Source organism: Diplotaxodon limnothrissa, linkage group LG16, assembly GCF_057381915.1.
Source record: "Diplotaxodon limnothrissa isolate DT_005_m linkage group LG16, D_limnothrissa_male_GT1.1, whole genome shotgun sequence".
Taxonomy (NCBI): domain Eukaryota; kingdom Metazoa; phylum Chordata; class Actinopteri; order Cichliformes; family Cichlidae; genus Diplotaxodon; species Diplotaxodon limnothrissa.
The window spans coordinates 12,643,295-12,662,443 of NC_140611.1; the positions used below are offsets into that span (position 1 = coordinate 12,643,295).

Genomic DNA, 19,149 nt, shown 5'->3' on the forward strand with positions numbered 1-19,149 from the left:
CGTGAACCTGATTGAACATCTCTGGAGAAATCTGAAAACAAGCTGATGCTCCCCATTCATTATTATTGAGCTTCTCAAAAAGACTTGAGGCTGTAATTGCTACCAAAGGTGCCTCAACAAAACGCTGAGCAAAGGCTTGGTATATACATGTAATATTTTTGTTTTTCATTTTTAATAAATTTGAAATAATTTCACTTTGTCAATTTTCGGTATTGTGTGTAAAATTGTGAAGGCGAAAAGGTGAAAAATGAATTTAATACATTTTGGAATAAGACTGTAAAATGATAAAATGTGGACCAAGTGATGTGTTGTGAATACATTCCAGATGCACTATATTATAGGCTGCTTCTTCTTAAATTATTGAAGAAGGGAACAGAAACTTAATAACTGACTGCTTGTGAACTATCCTTCCTAAGATTAGCTCCAGCAGAGCAAACTGCACCTAAAAATGTAACATGTGGATGAAAGCAGGTGTAAAATCTGAGGCTGTTTTATTAGACACAATGCGACACAGTGAGTCAGAGAGAGAGGGGAGGGAGTAATAAGACAGTGCTGTTTCTTCTGAGTAATGGATAATGAAAACACTTGATGATGGCAATGAAGAATGTAACAGTAAATTAAAATATGCACATGAGGTGACCTCAAAGAGAAGCACCAGAACAGAAGATAAAGACACAGCGGAGATGCAGACCTTTATTTATGTTCCTGATTTCCATTTCTGCGTTTTTACAGTATGTGATTGCAAAATATAAGTGCATAGAATTGTATATGTATATCAAAAAGAGATTAATTATGTCTGCACTGTTTTGGTCAAAGTTAGTCTCCAGTAGATTTCTGTTCAGAATTCCTTAAGTGCCTTGTCTCCTCCCTATATAACATCTGTGTCAATGATCTTTTGTTTAGAGGCTAGTATTTCCTCACATATAGATTTCACTGACTAAGGTCCTTAACTGTATACAGAATACATCATTGGACTATTGTTCACACAAGTCTGAGCTGATAAAATAATGGACAGAGGTAGATGCTGCCTCTGGGTTTGAAAGTTACGTTGTGGGCATTGAAGCTCATCTGCTCATTCACAGCTGTATGTATGACCGAAACGGTATGGAGCTCTTTCTAGACCGGAAGCAGCAACATGGAGCTTGGTCTGGGTAGCAGCTGGATGAAGGAAAAACATCACCATCAATAAAATTTCAAAATATATGTTGCTTGATGACAGCAGATACTTTGCTGATACACATGAGCATAGCTAGAAGCAAAGAAAATCTTGTGGGTTTGGGTCTTTTTTTTAAACAGCTTCTGAAATGCAAGAGTGTGATCATGACTGGATACCACTTCGGCATCTGATATACCTCGGACACAGAAGATGTTGTTGTTCCCTCGGACTAGTATCAACAGAGATCCTGCACCTGCTGCAAGAACACAAAGTGTTGCAATGAAACATTTTGCCATCATAAAAGACAGAAAATTATTTTCACATCTAAAAAAATTTTATTTTTCAGATTCACAGTACAGTTTAACTACAAGGTAGAGCATGTTAAGTTATTATTACATAGCAAAACATTATGCTACACAGTAAAGTATTAAATATGAAGTAAAACAAAGTATATACAAGGTGTAAAGACACCTTGTATATACTTTTCTGCATCTTTTCCCCTGCAATCTTTGTGTGTACCACAGAGCCATGGCTCAGTGGCTGAATGTCTGAGTCCCACATCAATGCAAGCTTCAAGCAATTTATAATTCTTAGCTTTTTTTTGATGTATCGTAATTCACCACAAACTGTTTCTGAGAAAATGTTGGGGAACAAGAGCAAGAGCTCCTAAAACTAAAGTGACCATTCTTTGTGTTTATATGGATCTATCCTTCCTAATAACACTCCTTAGCCTAATTGTTTAGCATCTGTCTGTGTCCTATTGTGTTGTTAATCTCCCAGGTCATTTGGATGTTTTGTTTCACCATTTGTTAGTGTGTTTTCCTCCTTGTTACCTGTTGGCGTTATGATTCCCAAGCTCTTTAAAAGCATGTGAAGCCAACATGAAAGTCATTTAAACCTAAATCCTTCCAATGGAATCGGAATCGGAAACCCAGTTGTCTCAGTCTGTGACCTCTTTCTTGGTGATTTGTAATTTTAGTTGCTAGTTTTCTGTGTCTTTCAACATAGCTTCATTTTCACTTTGTGAATTATGGGCCCATTTAGAGTGAAAAAGCTTTAGGATAGAGATACCTTGTGAGTAATAAGTTCCTACTAATGATGCACTAGTATTGCTTGTTTGTCACAGTTGGTTTTAAAAATCAAAAATAACAATGAATAAAACATTTAACTAGAGGCAGTATCAGACAAGTAATGCTGTGCCAATTTTCAAGTTATTGTGGCTATGACCATCTTATCTATACAGTCTACAGATTTCACAAGCAGCTTCTCTGTAGACAGTATTTTAAATTTAGCTCTTTATTTTTACACTTTGTTTTCCACACTTGTCCAAAAAGCAGACTGGATAGCTCAATAAATGAATTACATGGTTTTAATTATTATCTCATTTGGTAATACAGTCCACTTAAAATATGGCATTTGTATTTAGTGACCTGCTTTAGACAAAGCATTTCTTGCAGATAGAAAGCTAGTGGTTGGAGCAGTTTTAGTGCTGTGAGATTATCTTGTGTACGTGTGTGTGAGCCGTGCCTGTATTTCAACTCTCTCCTCTCACTAATGTAAATCAAGATAACACACTGTGGGAAAACAATGACTTGGAAAGAAATGGAGAGAAGGAAGAGATGAGTGAGCATAAATAAGTGATGGGCTGTTGAAAGGGTGCTGTTTGTCTGTAGGGTTATCTACAGGCACTGTCCTTTAAACACACGAACACACACACACATGCTCACAAGTAGAGGACGAGAGAGGAGGAGGCAACGGGAGAGAGAGAGGCTCTTTGCCTTTAGTGAGGCTCTTTGCCTGTCAGCACATATCTGCCTCAAAGCCTCATGAAGAGCTGGGAAGAGACTTAACTGAAGAAGGTGTGAGTGAGCTAGAGTTAATGAGAGACAAAGAGAGTGTATGTATGTAAGAGAGAGAGAGAGCGAAGGAGAGAGAGAAAGAGGGAGGGGGGCTTTACATCCTTGCTCTCTCTTAAAGACAGAGCCGGTTGTTCTCCACTCAGAGGTACCGCAGGCTGAAGAGGAAAGAGCTGGAAACATTAAGCTCTGTTTCGCTTGCGCTCTCTCGCTGTTTAGCCACAGTATCTGTCTCACTCTCTCGTACCTCCTCCCCCCTTTGCCTCCAGGTGATCACTCCGTTCCGTAGGCTCATCCTCTGTGCTGAGAACAGGAAAGAGATGGAGGACTGGATCAGCTCGCTCAAGTCCGTCCAGTCCAGAGAGCATTACGAGGTAAGGTCCAGTTCAACAGATTAAAGTGTGTGTGTGTGCGTGTGTTTGTGGAGGGGAGGGGGGGGGGGGGGTTGTTTGGCAGTTTTGGGGATGGGATACATAGAAATGCGGAGTTCAGATAGGGCTGCAGCACATGCATAAGCACGCCTCCACCCGCATGTTGTCACATGTTCGACACTGGGCAGAGTAACAGTAAGAAAAACTGTATTGGCACATCCTATTCTCCCAAGTGTTTTTTCTCCTTATGACTTTCTAACACAGAACATACTCGGTAGATGCCTATTTGAATGCTTTTTTTTTTTCACTTCAAGCCAGTATTTCTTGAAGAATCTAGAAAACATGTTACCAGCATCAAAACTGATCGTAACTTCTCAGCGTATTCCACTGTCAACAGAATATGTTAAGAAGACTGTAAATCCTGGCTGTGCACTGACAGCGAGGTGATGTGGCGAGCACAGGAAGAAAGCTGTGCTGCATTTTAATGCCTTTGATTTGAGAGGGAAATCTTATATAAGACCCCATCCCTCACCCCCTTACTGCACTGCAGTGCTGCAGCAACCCCAGAGCTCACACAACACAGGGAACACACATGTTCACACAAACACACGCACACACACAGACACACAAGCATGCGCACTCCTGCCAATATGTCCACACAGCAGCATTTAATTGCTGTATCCTTTTATGTGACACTGTTAAAGAATGCAAGTACCCCAGTTTGTAAGCACCTGTTACAGTTGTACTTGTGAAAAACCAATTATATCCAGGACTGCGCCAACTACTGCAGATGCAACACCCACATGGGTACACTACACTGTGGCTCCACAGTAGGACCTCTCCATATACTAATGTGTAGAGGCATCCAGTTCATCTGACCTGGGTGTGTAGCTTTTTGTAAAAGTCGTCACTCTAACAACTCTAAGGAAGTGGAGGCTCTCTCTCTCCTGTGGAGGCTCTTTTCTTATACCAGGCACTTTCCTAACTAATGTTGTCATGGTGTTAGGGGAAAATGAATAATAGTTATTCTAAAAGAAAGCTAGTATACCACAAAGGAGTCGAGTATCAATTGTGTGTCTGTAAATCAATGTTCAATGTTTTTTCTTTTTGATCATGCTTACATTTGTGACATGTGACTGCTGTTTTCACCTCTCCTTTGCCAGACAGCACAGTTTAATGTGGAACATTTCTCAGGGATGCACAACTGGTACGCCTGCTCCCATGCACGGCCCACCTTTTGCAATGTTTGTAAGGATAGTTTGTCTGGGGTCACATCTCACGGCCTCTCTTGTGAAGGTGAGTACAAATACACTCAAAACTACACATGTTTACTATCACAAGTGTGAAACTCAAAAAGGATCATTATTTCATGTATTTCACTTTAAATTTGGGGTAAGCCAACATGTTTTTGTCATCACTGGATGAAAAATCAAAAGATTTTTGGCACTAGCACATAGACTACTCAATACTCCATTTGCAGTCCGCTAGTTTCTCCTGTCCCTGTTCTCACTGTAAGTGCATCTCCTCACACAAATGATAGGTCCTGTGCAGTAGAGCTATCTAACAACAAAAAGGTGAAGTGAAATAATGTTAAGTTAGTACTGAGTTGACAGTAACATAGTGTTAGCCTAAGTGCACTAAAAGCTTCAGAAGATGGCACGAGTGCAAACAAGAGAGAGGAGGACAGAGAGACAACGGAAAAAATTTGTCATCTACCGGTAAGCTTTTCACTCGTGCCACAAACTACTGCAGACAATGAAGAAAATTGTTGGTGTAGGAGGTATGACATCCATCCAAACTTCCAAAGAACCGCTGCACTGCTGCTAACTGCATGGCTCTCAACAGCTATGAGGTCACTAAAGACCTTGGTACTTGTTTTTGTTGTTGTTGTTTTTTTTGGTTTTTTAGGTTGCAAAAAAGGTCGCAAAAATTGTCACATATGTAACACTTAAAATGTCTTAAAATGCATTTTACTTCTCCAACACAAACACCTACACTGATTGGAGAGCTAACCGCAGCCTCACAGAGTAAACAAATATGTGACGTATGATCAAAAAGATTCCAGAACTCTGCCCATCCCAACACACCAGATGTAAATTTGGCTGCTTTTCCTCTCAGATTGACGTGGACATTCCATGTCTCGTCCTACATTTCAGTCACCATGGACTTAGGTGTAATTATGGTGATTATTAGGTCAGCTGGCAAGTATCTCCAGGTAGAGTAAAAATCCTTTTTTAACAGAAGGGAGCTCATGGTAGTTGCCCTAATATGAGCTGTTTTGCGTAAGTCTGTGCTTCACTATATCTATATCAAATAATAATGTGAGCATATGTACTAAGCCAGCAGTCTCCAACCTTTTTTGCGCCACGGACCGACAATATTTTCACGGACCGGCCTTTAAGGTGTCGCGGATAAATACAACAAAATAAAAGTAGTACTGGTACCGAAAAAAATAAGATTTATTCATAACACACGTGAAAAGACCCAGGAAAACCGAGTTAACAATAAAAATGATAACAAAATAACGCTGAAAACCGATAAAAACCCTGAAAACTATACATTTCACACCTGAGCCTCAACTCACAGACCGGTACCGGTCCGAGGCCCGGGGACCGCTGTACTAAGTAATCCCTGTGAAACTAAAGCTCAGGCTTCAGATTGCTTTTTTAAAATGTTTTTTAACTTGTGTCTGTGTCATGTCGGTGAGAGTGGTTACTCCTAATATGGTCGTCTCATGTGGAACAGGCAAGGAAGCTAAAACTACTTGCTTCACACAGAGGATCAACTCGCATCAAGACTCAGCATAGGACAAATAAAGATAGGTTTGAATTCTGAAGCACACAAAGCTAGTCTAGTAGAGTCTAAGCATATCATGATAGAGATGGAAATGGGCACATTAAGTCTTCTTTAATGAGAATGAGGCAGGTTGAAATGATGCTGAATTATCTTGTGAAGAATTTGTTTTTAGACACATAGTGTTTTCTTACATAACTCTCTTTCCTGGCTCCTACTTCAAATAGCCACTCTTTTAAGATCAGACACCCTATAGTATTGCAACAGATGATTTTGCTTTGGAAGCAAAGCCTGTGAGTTGGCAGGTCTATAGGCACTTTGGGAAGGCTATATTGCTATTTTACGTAAGGACTGGTGAGTCACTGAAGTGAGAAAAGCCTTTTCTTGTGTCTGCCCAAGTGCAGCAGATTGGATATACCTGAGCCAGCAAGAGTCTTTGAAATGCACTGGGTTGTGGAGCAGGATGCCCACCAAGCTCACAGCCAGCATATCAGTGCATGTCACCCTGTATTCATATGCTTTTATGCCATATTGCGCATTAGATAAGCGTTGACTTAGACTGCATTTTTTAAAAATAGCATTTCACTTGCCTCCAATTGCCCTTAACAGGGAAAAAACTGTTAAAGGATCACGAATGACACCATATCTCCTCACCTCATGTGTGAAAGAACAGAGAAGTGGGGTGTTATGAGGAAGGTGTTTGACATGGGGGGCTGACACTATTTTTTTTCTTTTTTGTACTTTCTTTTAGCTGGTGTAAAGTGTTATTGACAGGCAGCAGGCCATAATGAGCACCATCTGCATATCCTCTCACTCTAATTTTGCTAATGTTCCCCTGTGAGCATGTGCATGTGTAACTCAGTCCTGTGTGTGTGCCTACATGTGCGCTGGGTTTGCTGTATACGTGTGGAGGCAGTGAGAGCCTCTCCACTCAGTGCTCATTATCCTCTCATTTCCAGAGCAGAAGGCAAAAGAGAGAGACGTAGAGAGAAAGACCAAATCATTAGAGCAGTATCTAATGGTTGTTATTTGAATCGGCTTATTTTGCGCCACGCATAGACAAGCAACAATAGGAAGGTGCATTGAGATTATGGGGTTTTCATTATACATCACTGAGAGAAGCCTTCCATTGGGCACAAGGTACCTACAGGCAGACATTCATGGACATTGTTTTTTGGGCTAAATCACCATGAAGCAAAGTGAAAGTTACATATGGATATACAGTAATGGCATAAAAATGCTTATATGTTTATTTTAATTTTTAAAATGGCCAGTGCCACTTTTTAACATATCAATAAAAGATTTCATATATTTTTTTATTGTCTGCTAACGTGCAAAATGATTGTAAGTACTGAAGTAGATCCACAACCTTATTTCTTTATATTTTTTTAGGATAACACTGTGTTGTCATCAACTCAGTAATAACTTTCACTTCACCTTTCTGAGTTAGATAACTCAGAGTGAGACAACAGAGCTCTTCGCTAAATTGTATGTATAGACAACACTGGCTCATACACTGTGTTAGATGCCTTTTTTATGCTTGAGTGATTCATGGGACAGTGTTAAGTGGCATAACAATCAAAACAACATTCCTCTGAAAATGGTCATGTAAAATGAGTGGACTGAAAATAAGAGAAAAAGCAGCCAATATTAAAAGAAACACTTGGAAAGACCTTCAGAAAGTCTGGAGAGCTATTATCCAAGATACATCCACCCATCCATCCAATTCCTTCCAATGATGCAATTAAGGTCGTAGCTGTTCCAGCTGTCTTGCTCAAGACTACAGTTAAGGTCTCCCTTCTTGAAAGCAAAATAGAAAGAAATGAGAGGTGGTTCAAGAGTTTTGGACAATACTGCTGTAATTTGTAAATGTTTTGGTGATACAAAGCAGTTGTAAAGCACCTGTGGCTCAGGAGGTAGATCTACAACCTGGAAAGTCAGTGGTTTGATCTCTGGTGTCCTTGGATAAGATGTTGAACCCCAAGTTGTCCACAGTCCAATTTTAGTGAATGTGTGGAAGTGTGTGTGTGATAGGTACAAAGCTGTAAAAATGAATGTCTGTCAATGGACAAATGTGGCAAATGTAGTGTCAAAGTCTTTTGAGTCCTCAGTAAGAGTAGAAAATTTGCGGTAAATTATTCAATTTACTGCACAAATAAACTATGTCATAACTTTTGTGATAACACAGGGCTTTATCTAGCTTTGACATAGCCGTACCATTCAGGTGTGCATGTTACAACAGTTGTTACTGTGTTCACACATCTTTAGCACAGAGTTGGAGTGGTTAGCACCTGCTGACTGGCTAGGGAATTTTACTGTAAGGAACTTATCTGCAGGGACACGCTCCACCCTGACAACCATAGCTGGATAAGCACTGAAGATTAAAAAGATTTCAAAGACATTTAGCTATAAAAGGGCATTGTTTTAACCAAATCGTTGCATTTTTTAAAATGTGATGTTTGGCACACATTATTTAAATGTGTGCTAAGCATGCCTACATGTTCCTGTATGTTCTGCAGAATGGCTAATTCATTGGAGTTATTTCAAAATACTTTCATTGTCAGCAGCGACAGTGAGAATGGGAGCATCACCCGTGGGAATATGAGAACCAGTATGTGAGAATGGGAGAGAGTGGGAGACAAGAAAATAGAGAGGCTATCATAGAATGCAGTCTTTATTAAACTTTGAGGGCAGCCTGCCAAACAGTTTCACAGCAATCAGCGTGGCTTAAATTTCCCTTCGATTTCCTGCACGGGACAGTCAGTGGGGATTGATTTGTGCTACCTACCCATAAACACACACACAAACCGTAAAAGCAGTTTGCCTTTCCGTCTGTATTTCACCCTCACACAGACACTCACAGTCTGAGACAATGTTTTCTTCTAGTCTGGTTTGTATGACGGCTCTGTGTTTGGCCATTAACAGGCAGTGGTATTATGTCCTGAGAATTCTCTTAACGTCCTACTAATGCTCTCTAACAGCATTTAGTGGTAGACGAGATTGAAACATTGATTTTGCTCCCGGATATGACTTTGGCTCAGTTTGTAGTGTATCTGTGTGGCATGCCTAATGATGAGGTTTTGCGTGTTTAGAGAGAGAGAGGACAACAAGGTGGGGTAGCTGGAAGCAAAGCTCCCCATATCACAGACATTATTCATGAGTCTGCTAAGTGCCTCATCTTTACAGGAGAAAAAGTCGAGAGCAGTCTCCGTCTGTCTGTGCCACTGTACTGTTTCTTAAGAGACATTTATGTTGTATTTACACTTCACTCTTCATTCCTGTTCAAAGCAGCCAGCATTAAACGCATTCAAGTCCATGCTTCTGCTTCTCATTTATATGGACTAAAGCTTGATGGACTGGATGTTAAAGTTGTACAATGACTTTGTCAGCACTGATCATCTTTAGTAAAAATGATGTAAGATCCCTCCATCACCACACCTACTTGTAGCTCTGTGTTTACACTGATCAAGTAACAAAAATCTTACCAGGCTTAAGCCCTGTGAAGCTCCAGATCTCTCTTTGTTAAGTGAATGTCCATTCAAGGTTCCTTCTTTTTTTTCTTTGTTTCGATCACTCTTTACCTCCTTTGACACCAGAGCAACATTTCGTTTGCCCGGTAGACCTTCCACAATCATTCCCATTGCTGAACCATGCAGCATTTGATTAACCTGGGAGAACTACTCAATCTCTCCAACAGTCTAGGAAAAAAATGCTGTCCTCTTCCAGTTTTGGTTGCTTTTTTCAGCCTTCATTTTCTTGATTTTCTGGTAGACAGTAAACGCATAGTGAAAGTAAGGTTAGCAATGTAACACTGCTAAAAACCATTGTTCTCTAACTACGACATTACTTCTTAAATCAAGAAGCGTCTGACGTTTCAGTTGAATAGTTAGGTATTTGATAGGCGAATTGATAGCACTCTAATACTCTCTTAGCTTAATTTAGCACAGACAATGGAGACAGACAACACCTAGCATGACTCTGTTGCAAACTACCTCTCAAATGGAGGTAGTCAAGTTCATGAGTTGAATAGTTTTGTCTCACATAGGGTGCTGCAGGAGGTAGAACAGGTCATGTACCAGCCAGAAGGTTGCCAGGTCAATCCCTTGCCCCAATCTGCAGTTTGAAATGCAAATGTCAGGTTGTAAACTGGGCTAATATGGCTCACGATGAACAGTGTTTTCAGAACTTTTTTGAGAATTTACGCACACAGTAGGCCTCTCATTTGGACTAATTTATTAAAACACTGGGTGTGTCTGTTTCTGAGGTCTTCATTTGTGTTTTCAGTCAAGAAAAATAATTCATATTATGTTGCTGCCATTTTTTTTTGTTCCTGTGCAATATTTCGGCAGATGTGCAATTTCCATCCCTATCCTTAACAACCATAGCCCTTCCACCCTATTATTATTTATTGCATTTTATTATGATGCCCTTGTACACACCCCCACAATGCTTCTTGCAACCCAAACAACGTGTATATAGTGTACATAGTATTCTTATATTGTTTCTCTTTCTTTTCTTGTATATTGTTTTCTTTACTTTCGCACCTTTGTGGTCTTGCTACCTAATTTGACTGTGCAAGCAAGTGTACAATGACAATAAAAGTTCTAAATTTTATCAAATTAGAAAAAAATGACAATTCAATTCAAACTGAATTGATCTTAAATTGGCTAGAAATACATGGTTTATAGTCTTTGGAGGAAGATTATCTGGATCACTGTTTGATTCATAAATAACTGTCATAATCATCAAAGTGACAGTTGAAAGGTGGAAACCATTGTCAGACTCAGGTGTGATATTTGTGTTTTACAGTGTGCAAATTCAAAGCGCACAAACGCTGTGCTGTCAGAGCCACCAACAATTGTAAATGGACCACCCTGGCCTCCATAGGGAAGGATATCATTGAGGATGAGGATGGGGTAAGTTTGTTCAAAAGCAGTCTTCTTTGAAAGGCAGAATGTTCATGTAATTTTTTAATAAGATTTTGAGCTGGTTGGGAATTTCCTCAGCCTGGTTTTCTGCAAAGAGTTTCTAAAATATAATGTGGGAGTCAATATAGAAAACTGTCCTAGTTCAAGTGAACGGAAGCCGACATTATTAACCATTTTTAATTTTGTGTGTGTGTGTGTGTTTGAAACCTACAGATTGCAATGCCTCACCAGTGGTTGGAAGGCAACCTGCCTGTCAGTGCCAAGTGTGCTGTGTGTGATAAGACGTGTGGCAGCGTGCTGAGACTGCAGGATTGGCGCTGCCTCTGGTGCAAAGCTATGGTAAGGCATCTATCACATGCACATCGCACATAACAATAAAACCATCTGGTTAATTGTATGTAGGTTCCCTGTTGTCGTGCCAAGGCTCTGATCCAAGCATGGACAGTGGATGTTTGGAGGTTTCCTTTTTCGCTGGGCTGATCGCAGCACTTGGGCTTGTCCTGGCACTCACCACAAACTCGTGAATGATTGGAATCTGAGAAATCTGGAGAGCCAGCTGGAACAATCTGGGAACTCAACTTGTAGTCATCCTCTGGAGGCAGCTGTCAGTTACTCCTGGCTTTCTTTATTGCAGACAATAAATATCTGGTTGATCAATACAGATGAATTACAAAAGGTAATAAAAACCTTAATAACAATATCTGATGGTTTTAAGATTGTATTTTGGGAAATACAGTCCCTCTTTTTACACTTCAGAAGGACTTTACCCAAATGCTATCAGAGCCTGCAAACCAGCTTCCAGTACAAAACTCTTTTCCTTTGTTTACAAATTCTGCATATTTACCATGATCAGGTATAACATTATTACCATTATGACCATGATATAGTGTTGCTCCCCATTTTGCTGCCAAAATGACACAAGGTATACATGGCGTTACGTAAATGGACTGATTCTTATATGGCGCTTTTCTACTCTCCTGGAGTACTCCAAGTGCTCTATACAATACCCTGCATTCACCCATACACACCCATTCACACAAGTACTGTTGTCTATGCTTTGTCAGTGCTTTCTAACTAACATACATTCATACGCATTCAAACGCCGATGGATGCATCAGAGCAAGTGGGGGTTAGTATCTTGCCTAAGGATATTTGGCATGAAGACTGGGGGAGCCAGGAATTGAACCACCAACCTTCTGATCAGCAGATGACCTGCTCTACCTCCTGAGTCTCCAAAGGTGGATTCTGTTCATATGGACGTAGCATTTTCATGGGAGAAACATTTCATCACTCATCCAAGTGACTTCTTCAGTCTTAGCTGACTGCAGGTTTCCCCAATCTTATAAACAGTACATTTGCATAATGACTGAAACCAGCCCACTAAATTATGGAAAAATCAATAATCTTATATCTAAAATCTGCTTAGAGTTTTAATTCCCTGTATTTGGTGTTGTTCTTTTAGGTGCACACAGCCTGCATGGACTTATATCCACGCAAGTGTCCCCTAGGTCAATGCAAAGTCTCCATCATCCCCCCTACTGCTCTCAACAGCATCGACTCAGATGGTAGGCAACACACACGTGATCAGCCGTGCAATTGTGCTGACTCACTCTGAGGGTCAGAGGTTGCACCTGTCATTAGTTTTCAGAGGTGAATTCATGAGATTTTGCTCTTATTTGTTCAGCTGATGACTTCTCATTGAACTTTGACCTTTTGCTCTATCGTATGAAAAGATAGTGGCAGGGAGGATGTTTCATTTTGGTTTAGTCAGCATCCACTCAGGGACACAGCCACTGACACTTTCCTTTTCTCAATACCTTCTTCTCTGAAGAAATAAAAAATGATAAAATTATTTTCCCCTCTGATCTTAGCACCAAACAGACCCAAAGCAAGTTTATTAAACTGCGGCATAAGTGGTTCAACCATGTATATATGACTATATGACTAGATTTTTTGGCGGTGTTAAATGAATGACAGTGTAAAATTATTTTGTTTTTTGTTAAACTGTTCTTTTCAAACCATCACTACTAAACTCTTCATTATTGTGTGTGTGCTTTATCGCTCCAACAAATGTACAAAGTTCATATATTCTGTAAAAACCCATGGATGCACTTTTAAAAAAAGAGCAGACCCAAAACATAAACTGTATGCAGCAGGAAATGTTTAGGTTTTATTCACAAGTTATCCACATTTATGTCTCACATTCTGATTTACTCAAGAGTGCCTCCCTTTTACATATTAAATTACTGAGACATAGAATAGACAAAAATGACAAACTGTTGCTATAAATTCCCTCTTCCATTTCTTTTTATATGGAGTTCAGTATAGAGTGTTAATACAGGATCATGACAAGGTATGTGTTCCAGGACACTGCCTGTTTCTCATATAGCGAGGTGGTTAAAAATAGACCCATGTGACAGTTTGAAACACACGTTTCTTAAAATAGATCCTCTCACAAGATGTGTGCATGTGATAAAAACCCAATTTGATAATGATACAACTGTGCAAGAGGCTTCATAATACCCTCAGACTCTACTTATGATCTCAACATAAAGACAGACTTTATACAGGTGTGTGTGTGTGTGTGTGTGTGTGTGTGTGTGTTTGCCAGTGCTTAAATCCGTTTTAGATGAAGATCAGCACCTGAGAGGCAGACTCACATTAACATGTGGGATAGGGAGAGGGCTAACAAAAGGGGAGATATATGCTTCGTTAGGCTCTCTCTCTCTCTCTCTCTCTCTCTCTGTCTCTCTCCCTCTTTCTCTTTCTTGCGCTCTTTCTGTCCTTCTCTCGCCGTCATCTCGGCACGTGCCAGGATCCCCTCTGCTCGAACACTGGCTGAAAAGAGGGGGAGTTTGGTTGTAATTGGCTGGGGGGGCTGACTGTAGCACGTGCCAGAGTATCGTGACTCCCTGCTTGTCCTTTCTCTCTCCTCCACTTTCATGTGCTCTCCCTCTGTTCATCCTTTACAGAAACAGTCACAAAGAGAGTGACCCAGAAAGGACGATAAATCAAAAGATTGTAGAGGAAGAGATTAAAGAGAATGAGAAAGATATGAAGAAGGACGATTGTGTCCATGCTGCCAGAGATGGTATTCCCATATATTTAAGGTTGAAGCCTTAATATGCGCAAAGCTTTCACCACAGAGGCAGTGTTCAGATTACAGCTGGTAGTTACATTACCTCCCCGAGACCAGAGTATGTATATGTGTTTTGTCCTCTACTGCACAGCAAAACACGTGTTTGTGGCATGTGTTAAGCCCGTCCTATGCATTATTATGCTTGGTGTCACACACACACACACACAGACACACACACACAGGAATTTGATGAGGCTGTTTAGCGATGACAGAGCTGGCTCACACCTCCTGCTGCATCTAGCACTGCTGCTCAAGTTTAAGTCATAACATGGTAAGATATTTAAAACACTAAAGCATCAAGTTAAGACAGTTTTATTTAAACATTCTAGTAGCACAAATCAAAGGTTTTACCTGATATTTTTTTTTCTTCAATCCAATCCAATTTGAATTAGATGAAAATGTTAAAAAAACAAAACAAAAAAGCTTGATGGATAAAGTTTTAGGATGTGTAACACACAGAGAATGCATACAGAACATTTATTGCAGATATAAGATGATCATTCAATTCAATTCAGTTTTATTTATATGGCATTAAAAACAATAGTTACCTCAAGGCACTAAATATTATAAGATAAACACCCTACAATAATACAGAGAAACCACAGCATGTTGCGCACCAAAATGGAAGCATAGGCTTCTTAGATGGGCTACGTCACACAGTAGGGCCTATTATCAGTAAGACAGTAGCATTATATTGCTCAAAAAGGTGTCAACTGCAAAAAAATCAAGCGCTCCACTACAATGACCTCAGTTAGTGGAACAGACACCAGTCAGCTTGTGTTGACACACAGCAACACCCCTAATCTTAAAGTGCTTACAAAAATCGAACAGGTGATATATTACTTTTATAATAATATTAGATTCGATTAGATACAACTTTATTAATCCCTCAGGTGGGTTCCTCCGGGAAATTCAGTATAGAGTTGATATCGAGGTTGAAGCTAACCATAGACACCAAAAATGTTTTTCTTACCAGGTTGTGAAGATGTGTTTTTTTAGTGCTGGAAAGTTGTGCATTTAAAAGTGGGCAATAAACTCAAGTGGCCATTAGAGGAAATCCCGTTTATAGACCTGGCATAGAACTGAGCAAAAAAGATTGATTAGGCAGATCTGCTATGTGACTCCTCCTCCACTTTGGACACTCTATACACAAAAAAATTTCAATTCAAACAGCAATAAAACAGTAATTTATGTTCTTTTTCCATGTAAATTTCAGTCTGATGAAACAGAGCCATGTTGACTTTTGTTGTTCTTACTGCTGCCATGACTCCTCAGGCTTCTGGAAGGCCACCTGTCCCCCGTCATGTGCCAGTCCCCTCCTGGTCTTTGTCAACTCCAAAAGTGGCGACAACCAGGGAGTGAAGTTCCTACGGCGCTTCAAGCAGCTTCTGAACCCAGCTCAAGTCTTTGACCTGGTCAACGGTGGGCCACACCTTGGGTGAGGAAAACACTTGCAAACAAATCTGCTGTAAATATCCATAAATATCAAAGTGCACCAGTTTTGTTATTAGGCTTTAGTTGAAAGCTGATCCTGCAGAATAAGTACATGAGTGGCTTTGTTGTGTTTTTTCCAGTTTGCGCCTGTTTCAGAAGTTTGACAACTTCCGAATCTTGGTGTGCGGAGGTGATGGCAGCGTGGGATGGGTCCTCTCAGAGATCGACAAACTCAATCTACACAAACAAGTAGTGCACAGTAACATAAGCGTTATTTTAACAATGACAATGAAAACACTATTAGGATTTGTTTCTCTTCTACTGAAAATGAATGATAATCACAAACTATCATAAACATATTGGATAGAAAGTCTTTTTAAACAGGTTTTGCACAGCTTTCCAGAACAAGTACACAGACGATAATTTGTCTTTGGCCAGTGTTCCAATTGCGCTTTTTGCCTTTGCTCTGAGCAAGCTCACATAAAGATACAAAGTCATTCCACACTCACAGGCAGGAATGTACAGACAAACAGCTCATTTTGAGTATAGCAGACACTGATGCCAAATAAACCCTGTGCCTGCCTTTCAGTGCCAGCTGGGGGTGTTGCCCTTGGGCACCGGCAATGATCTGGCGCGAGTGCTTGGCTGGGGCCCGTCATGTGACGATGACACCCAGCTGCCTCAGATTCTGGAGAAGCTAGAGAGGGCCAGCACCAAGATGTTGGACCGCTGGAGCATCATGACCTACGAGATTAAGATCCCACCCAAACACAGCTGCCCTACCACGCCTGAGGGAGCTGACGACTGCCAGGTACTCACAGGAGTTGACAGATATTCACATGCATCAGTAGACCCAATAAAAGCCAGCAGGGGATTCCAGACAGACAGACATGGGGAGGAGGTAGTTGCAGGGAATAGCACCTGACATTTTGAATTCATGTTCACCTTACCTCCAGTTTAAACATGGGCAAATAAGCATTTTAGCACTTATACCTTATTAACTGTAGTGCCTATAAGATTGCGTTTAACAGTTGTTTTCTGAATAGAAATAAACAGTTTCATTGTTTTCTCAACAGTTTCACATTTCAACCTATGAAGACTCAGTAGCTACTCACCTCACAAAGATCCTCAACTCTGAGCAGCACTCTGTGGTCATCTCCTCTGCCAAGTAAGTGTTTATAACACCGCCGTTACCCAGAATAAGAAGTCTAAAATCAACCCAAACAGCAATGTAATCAACTACAGGCTAAAAACCATGATGTGCAAGTCGTGGTGATATTGCATTGTAATTGCTGCAGCATTATTGCAGCTGCTCCAGCAATCACACTAATAATTCTGACATTTTTAAATATGTGAGCAGTCCACTTGGGGACACATTTGACAAAAGTACATTTAAGCAACTGTTCTTGTATTGATTTTGTCCTAGTCACAAATAACCAATGTACCCCTCCCTTCACATAAGTAATGAATCTTTTGTTTTTGGCTGGAATAAAAATGTATTTATAAAGCACAACTCTACAACAATAGTTTTCTCAAGGTGTTTTTTTTATAGTAAGAAAGAACCGCTATGAGCAGCAGTTGGCAACAGTGGGAAGCAAGAACATCCTTTTAACAGGCTCAGGGAGGGGCAGCCATGTGCCACATTCTAGAATAAAGAACAAAGAGGAGAACAAAAATGTACTTTTGTGAAAAATAAATTATTTCCATATAGTGAAAATAGTAAATGAAGTATGTAAAAAGATACAAAAGGAGGTAAATAATTAGCTTTTCTCAGATTACGTTATGTCAGGAAGAACTTGTGTTTTCTCCCCGTTTCTTAGAATTCTGTGTGAGACAGTGAAGGATTTTGTTGCCAAAGTGGGGAAGGCGTATGAGAAAAGCACTGAGAATGCTGAGGAGTGCGACTCTATGTCTCTCAAAGTAAGCCTCAAAAACAATGCAGTAAACATCCATTATCTGCTTGTGCTGAAAGCCAACTCCATATATATTAAATTTCTGCTAATTCACTGTCCTGTGAATGCTGCTGCAGCACTCCATCTGGTCCTTAAGTGTCTCTTCCTCTGTGCCCTCCAGTGTGCCATCCTCAATGAGAAACTGGACTCCCTCCTCCAGACCCTCAACACAGAGTGCCAAGCTCTACCTCCGCTCCCCCTCTCCACTCCACCTATTGTAGAGGAGGAACAGGAGGAGGAGGAAGAGGAGGAGGAGGAGGCCAGTGAAGAAAGCCTGACAGAGCTGAAGGAGAAATTGGAGGAGGAGGAGACGGAGAAAGGAGTGGCAGGAGGTTCGCCGCACCAGCTGTTCAAAAGCAGGGAGCAGTTGATGCTCAGGGCCGACAGTCTGAAGAAAGCGGTTCGACAGGTCATAGAACAGGCAGAGAGAGGTACGTGTAGTGAGCTACAGGATAAGGATTCTGCCTCGTGATGATGAATGGAATTATCAAAATGTTTTTGAAACAAAAACATGCGGTTATTAAATGCAACTTATTGTGTTATGGCCAACCCATTTATGCCCTGTTTAGTGGTTGATGAGCAGAATGCCCATACGGAGGACACAGAGCTTCCATCCCCTCTGGAGAAGGACAGCGAGGACGAGAACAGAGACAGTGAGAAAGATGAGGACACTAAGGAACTGGAAGCAGTGTCATGTAAGTGTTTCTGCTGCTTTTTGGCCTGTTCCCCTTCTACATTTGCGAGGTACTTCCAAACATTCACTTACTTGGCCCGCTACATTTCATAAAAGGCTAGTTCCAGAGAACTTAACCTGCCCAGCTTTGCATGTCCACTGTACAAGTCTTCCAGCTTGCATTGTTCTTGTAGCTGACACATATTGTTTTTGGGCTGAATTAAGAAAATAAGTCAGCAGTGGTCGGTGTAAAAACATGTTTCCTCACTCTTTTCTCTACTGAGAGAAGGAAACACAGCTATCTCTATAATTTAGGCAAGTTTAAGAACAACAAAGATGCCTTAAAGGCATAGATTTTTGTACACATGATTTTAATGTTGCCACCTGGTGGGTATTGCAGTCATTGCACCACAGTGGACCAGAGACATAGCTAATGGGAAAAAAAAGCCTGCTGACGCAAATCAAGTTTCCTGTCATAAATAAACTCAGGGATTAGTGCTAAAAGTGCTTGGAGCAACTTTTCCTCCTGTGATATTCCACCTCTTACACCAGGCTGAGCTGCTTAGGTTCTAATCTTCAGACTGTGGCAACTTCTTTAATAATAAATCAGTGTACCTGTTGAAAGTACACAGGCAGGCCAGCTGTTTCAACATGCAGGTTACTGTGAAATGTCCACTGCGCTTCTTTGTGTGTGTGTGTGTGGATGGGCCACAGGATATGTTATTGTCTTAGGGGCAGAAGTTCTTCCTGTTTATCATTGGGCTGCTTCCTTCCTTCCACACATTTTCCAAGTATTAGAAGACTAGGAGGAATCAGTCAAACCCTCTGCTTTGTGTCCTCTCCTTGT

General features: G+C 40.6%; 1 protein-coding gene across 5 annotated transcripts in view; it reads left to right on the forward strand.

The window, feature by feature from the left end:
• Positions 1–19,149, forward strand: part of dgkh (diacylglycerol kinase, eta) — an 88,938-nt gene that overhangs the window by 44,797 nt on the left and 24,992 nt on the right. For all 5 annotated transcript variants that reach the window (XM_085375113.1, XM_085375110.1, XM_085375109.1 and 2 more), the window contains 12 exons: positions 3,282–3,386; positions 4,547–4,679; positions 10,986–11,092; positions 11,318–11,443; positions 12,567–12,669; positions 15,519–15,681; positions 15,818–15,926; positions 16,267–16,488; positions 16,754–16,845; positions 17,498–17,597; positions 17,751–18,060; positions 18,199–18,324. In XM_085375113.1, coding sequence (XP_085231239.1) covers positions 3,282–3,386; positions 4,547–4,679; positions 10,986–11,092; positions 11,318–11,443; positions 12,567–12,669; positions 15,519–15,681; positions 15,818–15,926; positions 16,267–16,488; positions 16,754–16,845; positions 17,498–17,597; positions 17,751–18,060; positions 18,199–18,324 — 1,696 coding nt within the window. The remainder of the gene's footprint in view (positions 1–3,281; positions 3,387–4,546; positions 4,680–10,985; positions 11,093–11,317; positions 11,444–12,566; positions 12,670–15,518; positions 15,682–15,817; positions 15,927–16,266; positions 16,489–16,753; positions 16,846–17,497; positions 17,598–17,750; positions 18,061–18,198; positions 18,325–19,149) is intronic.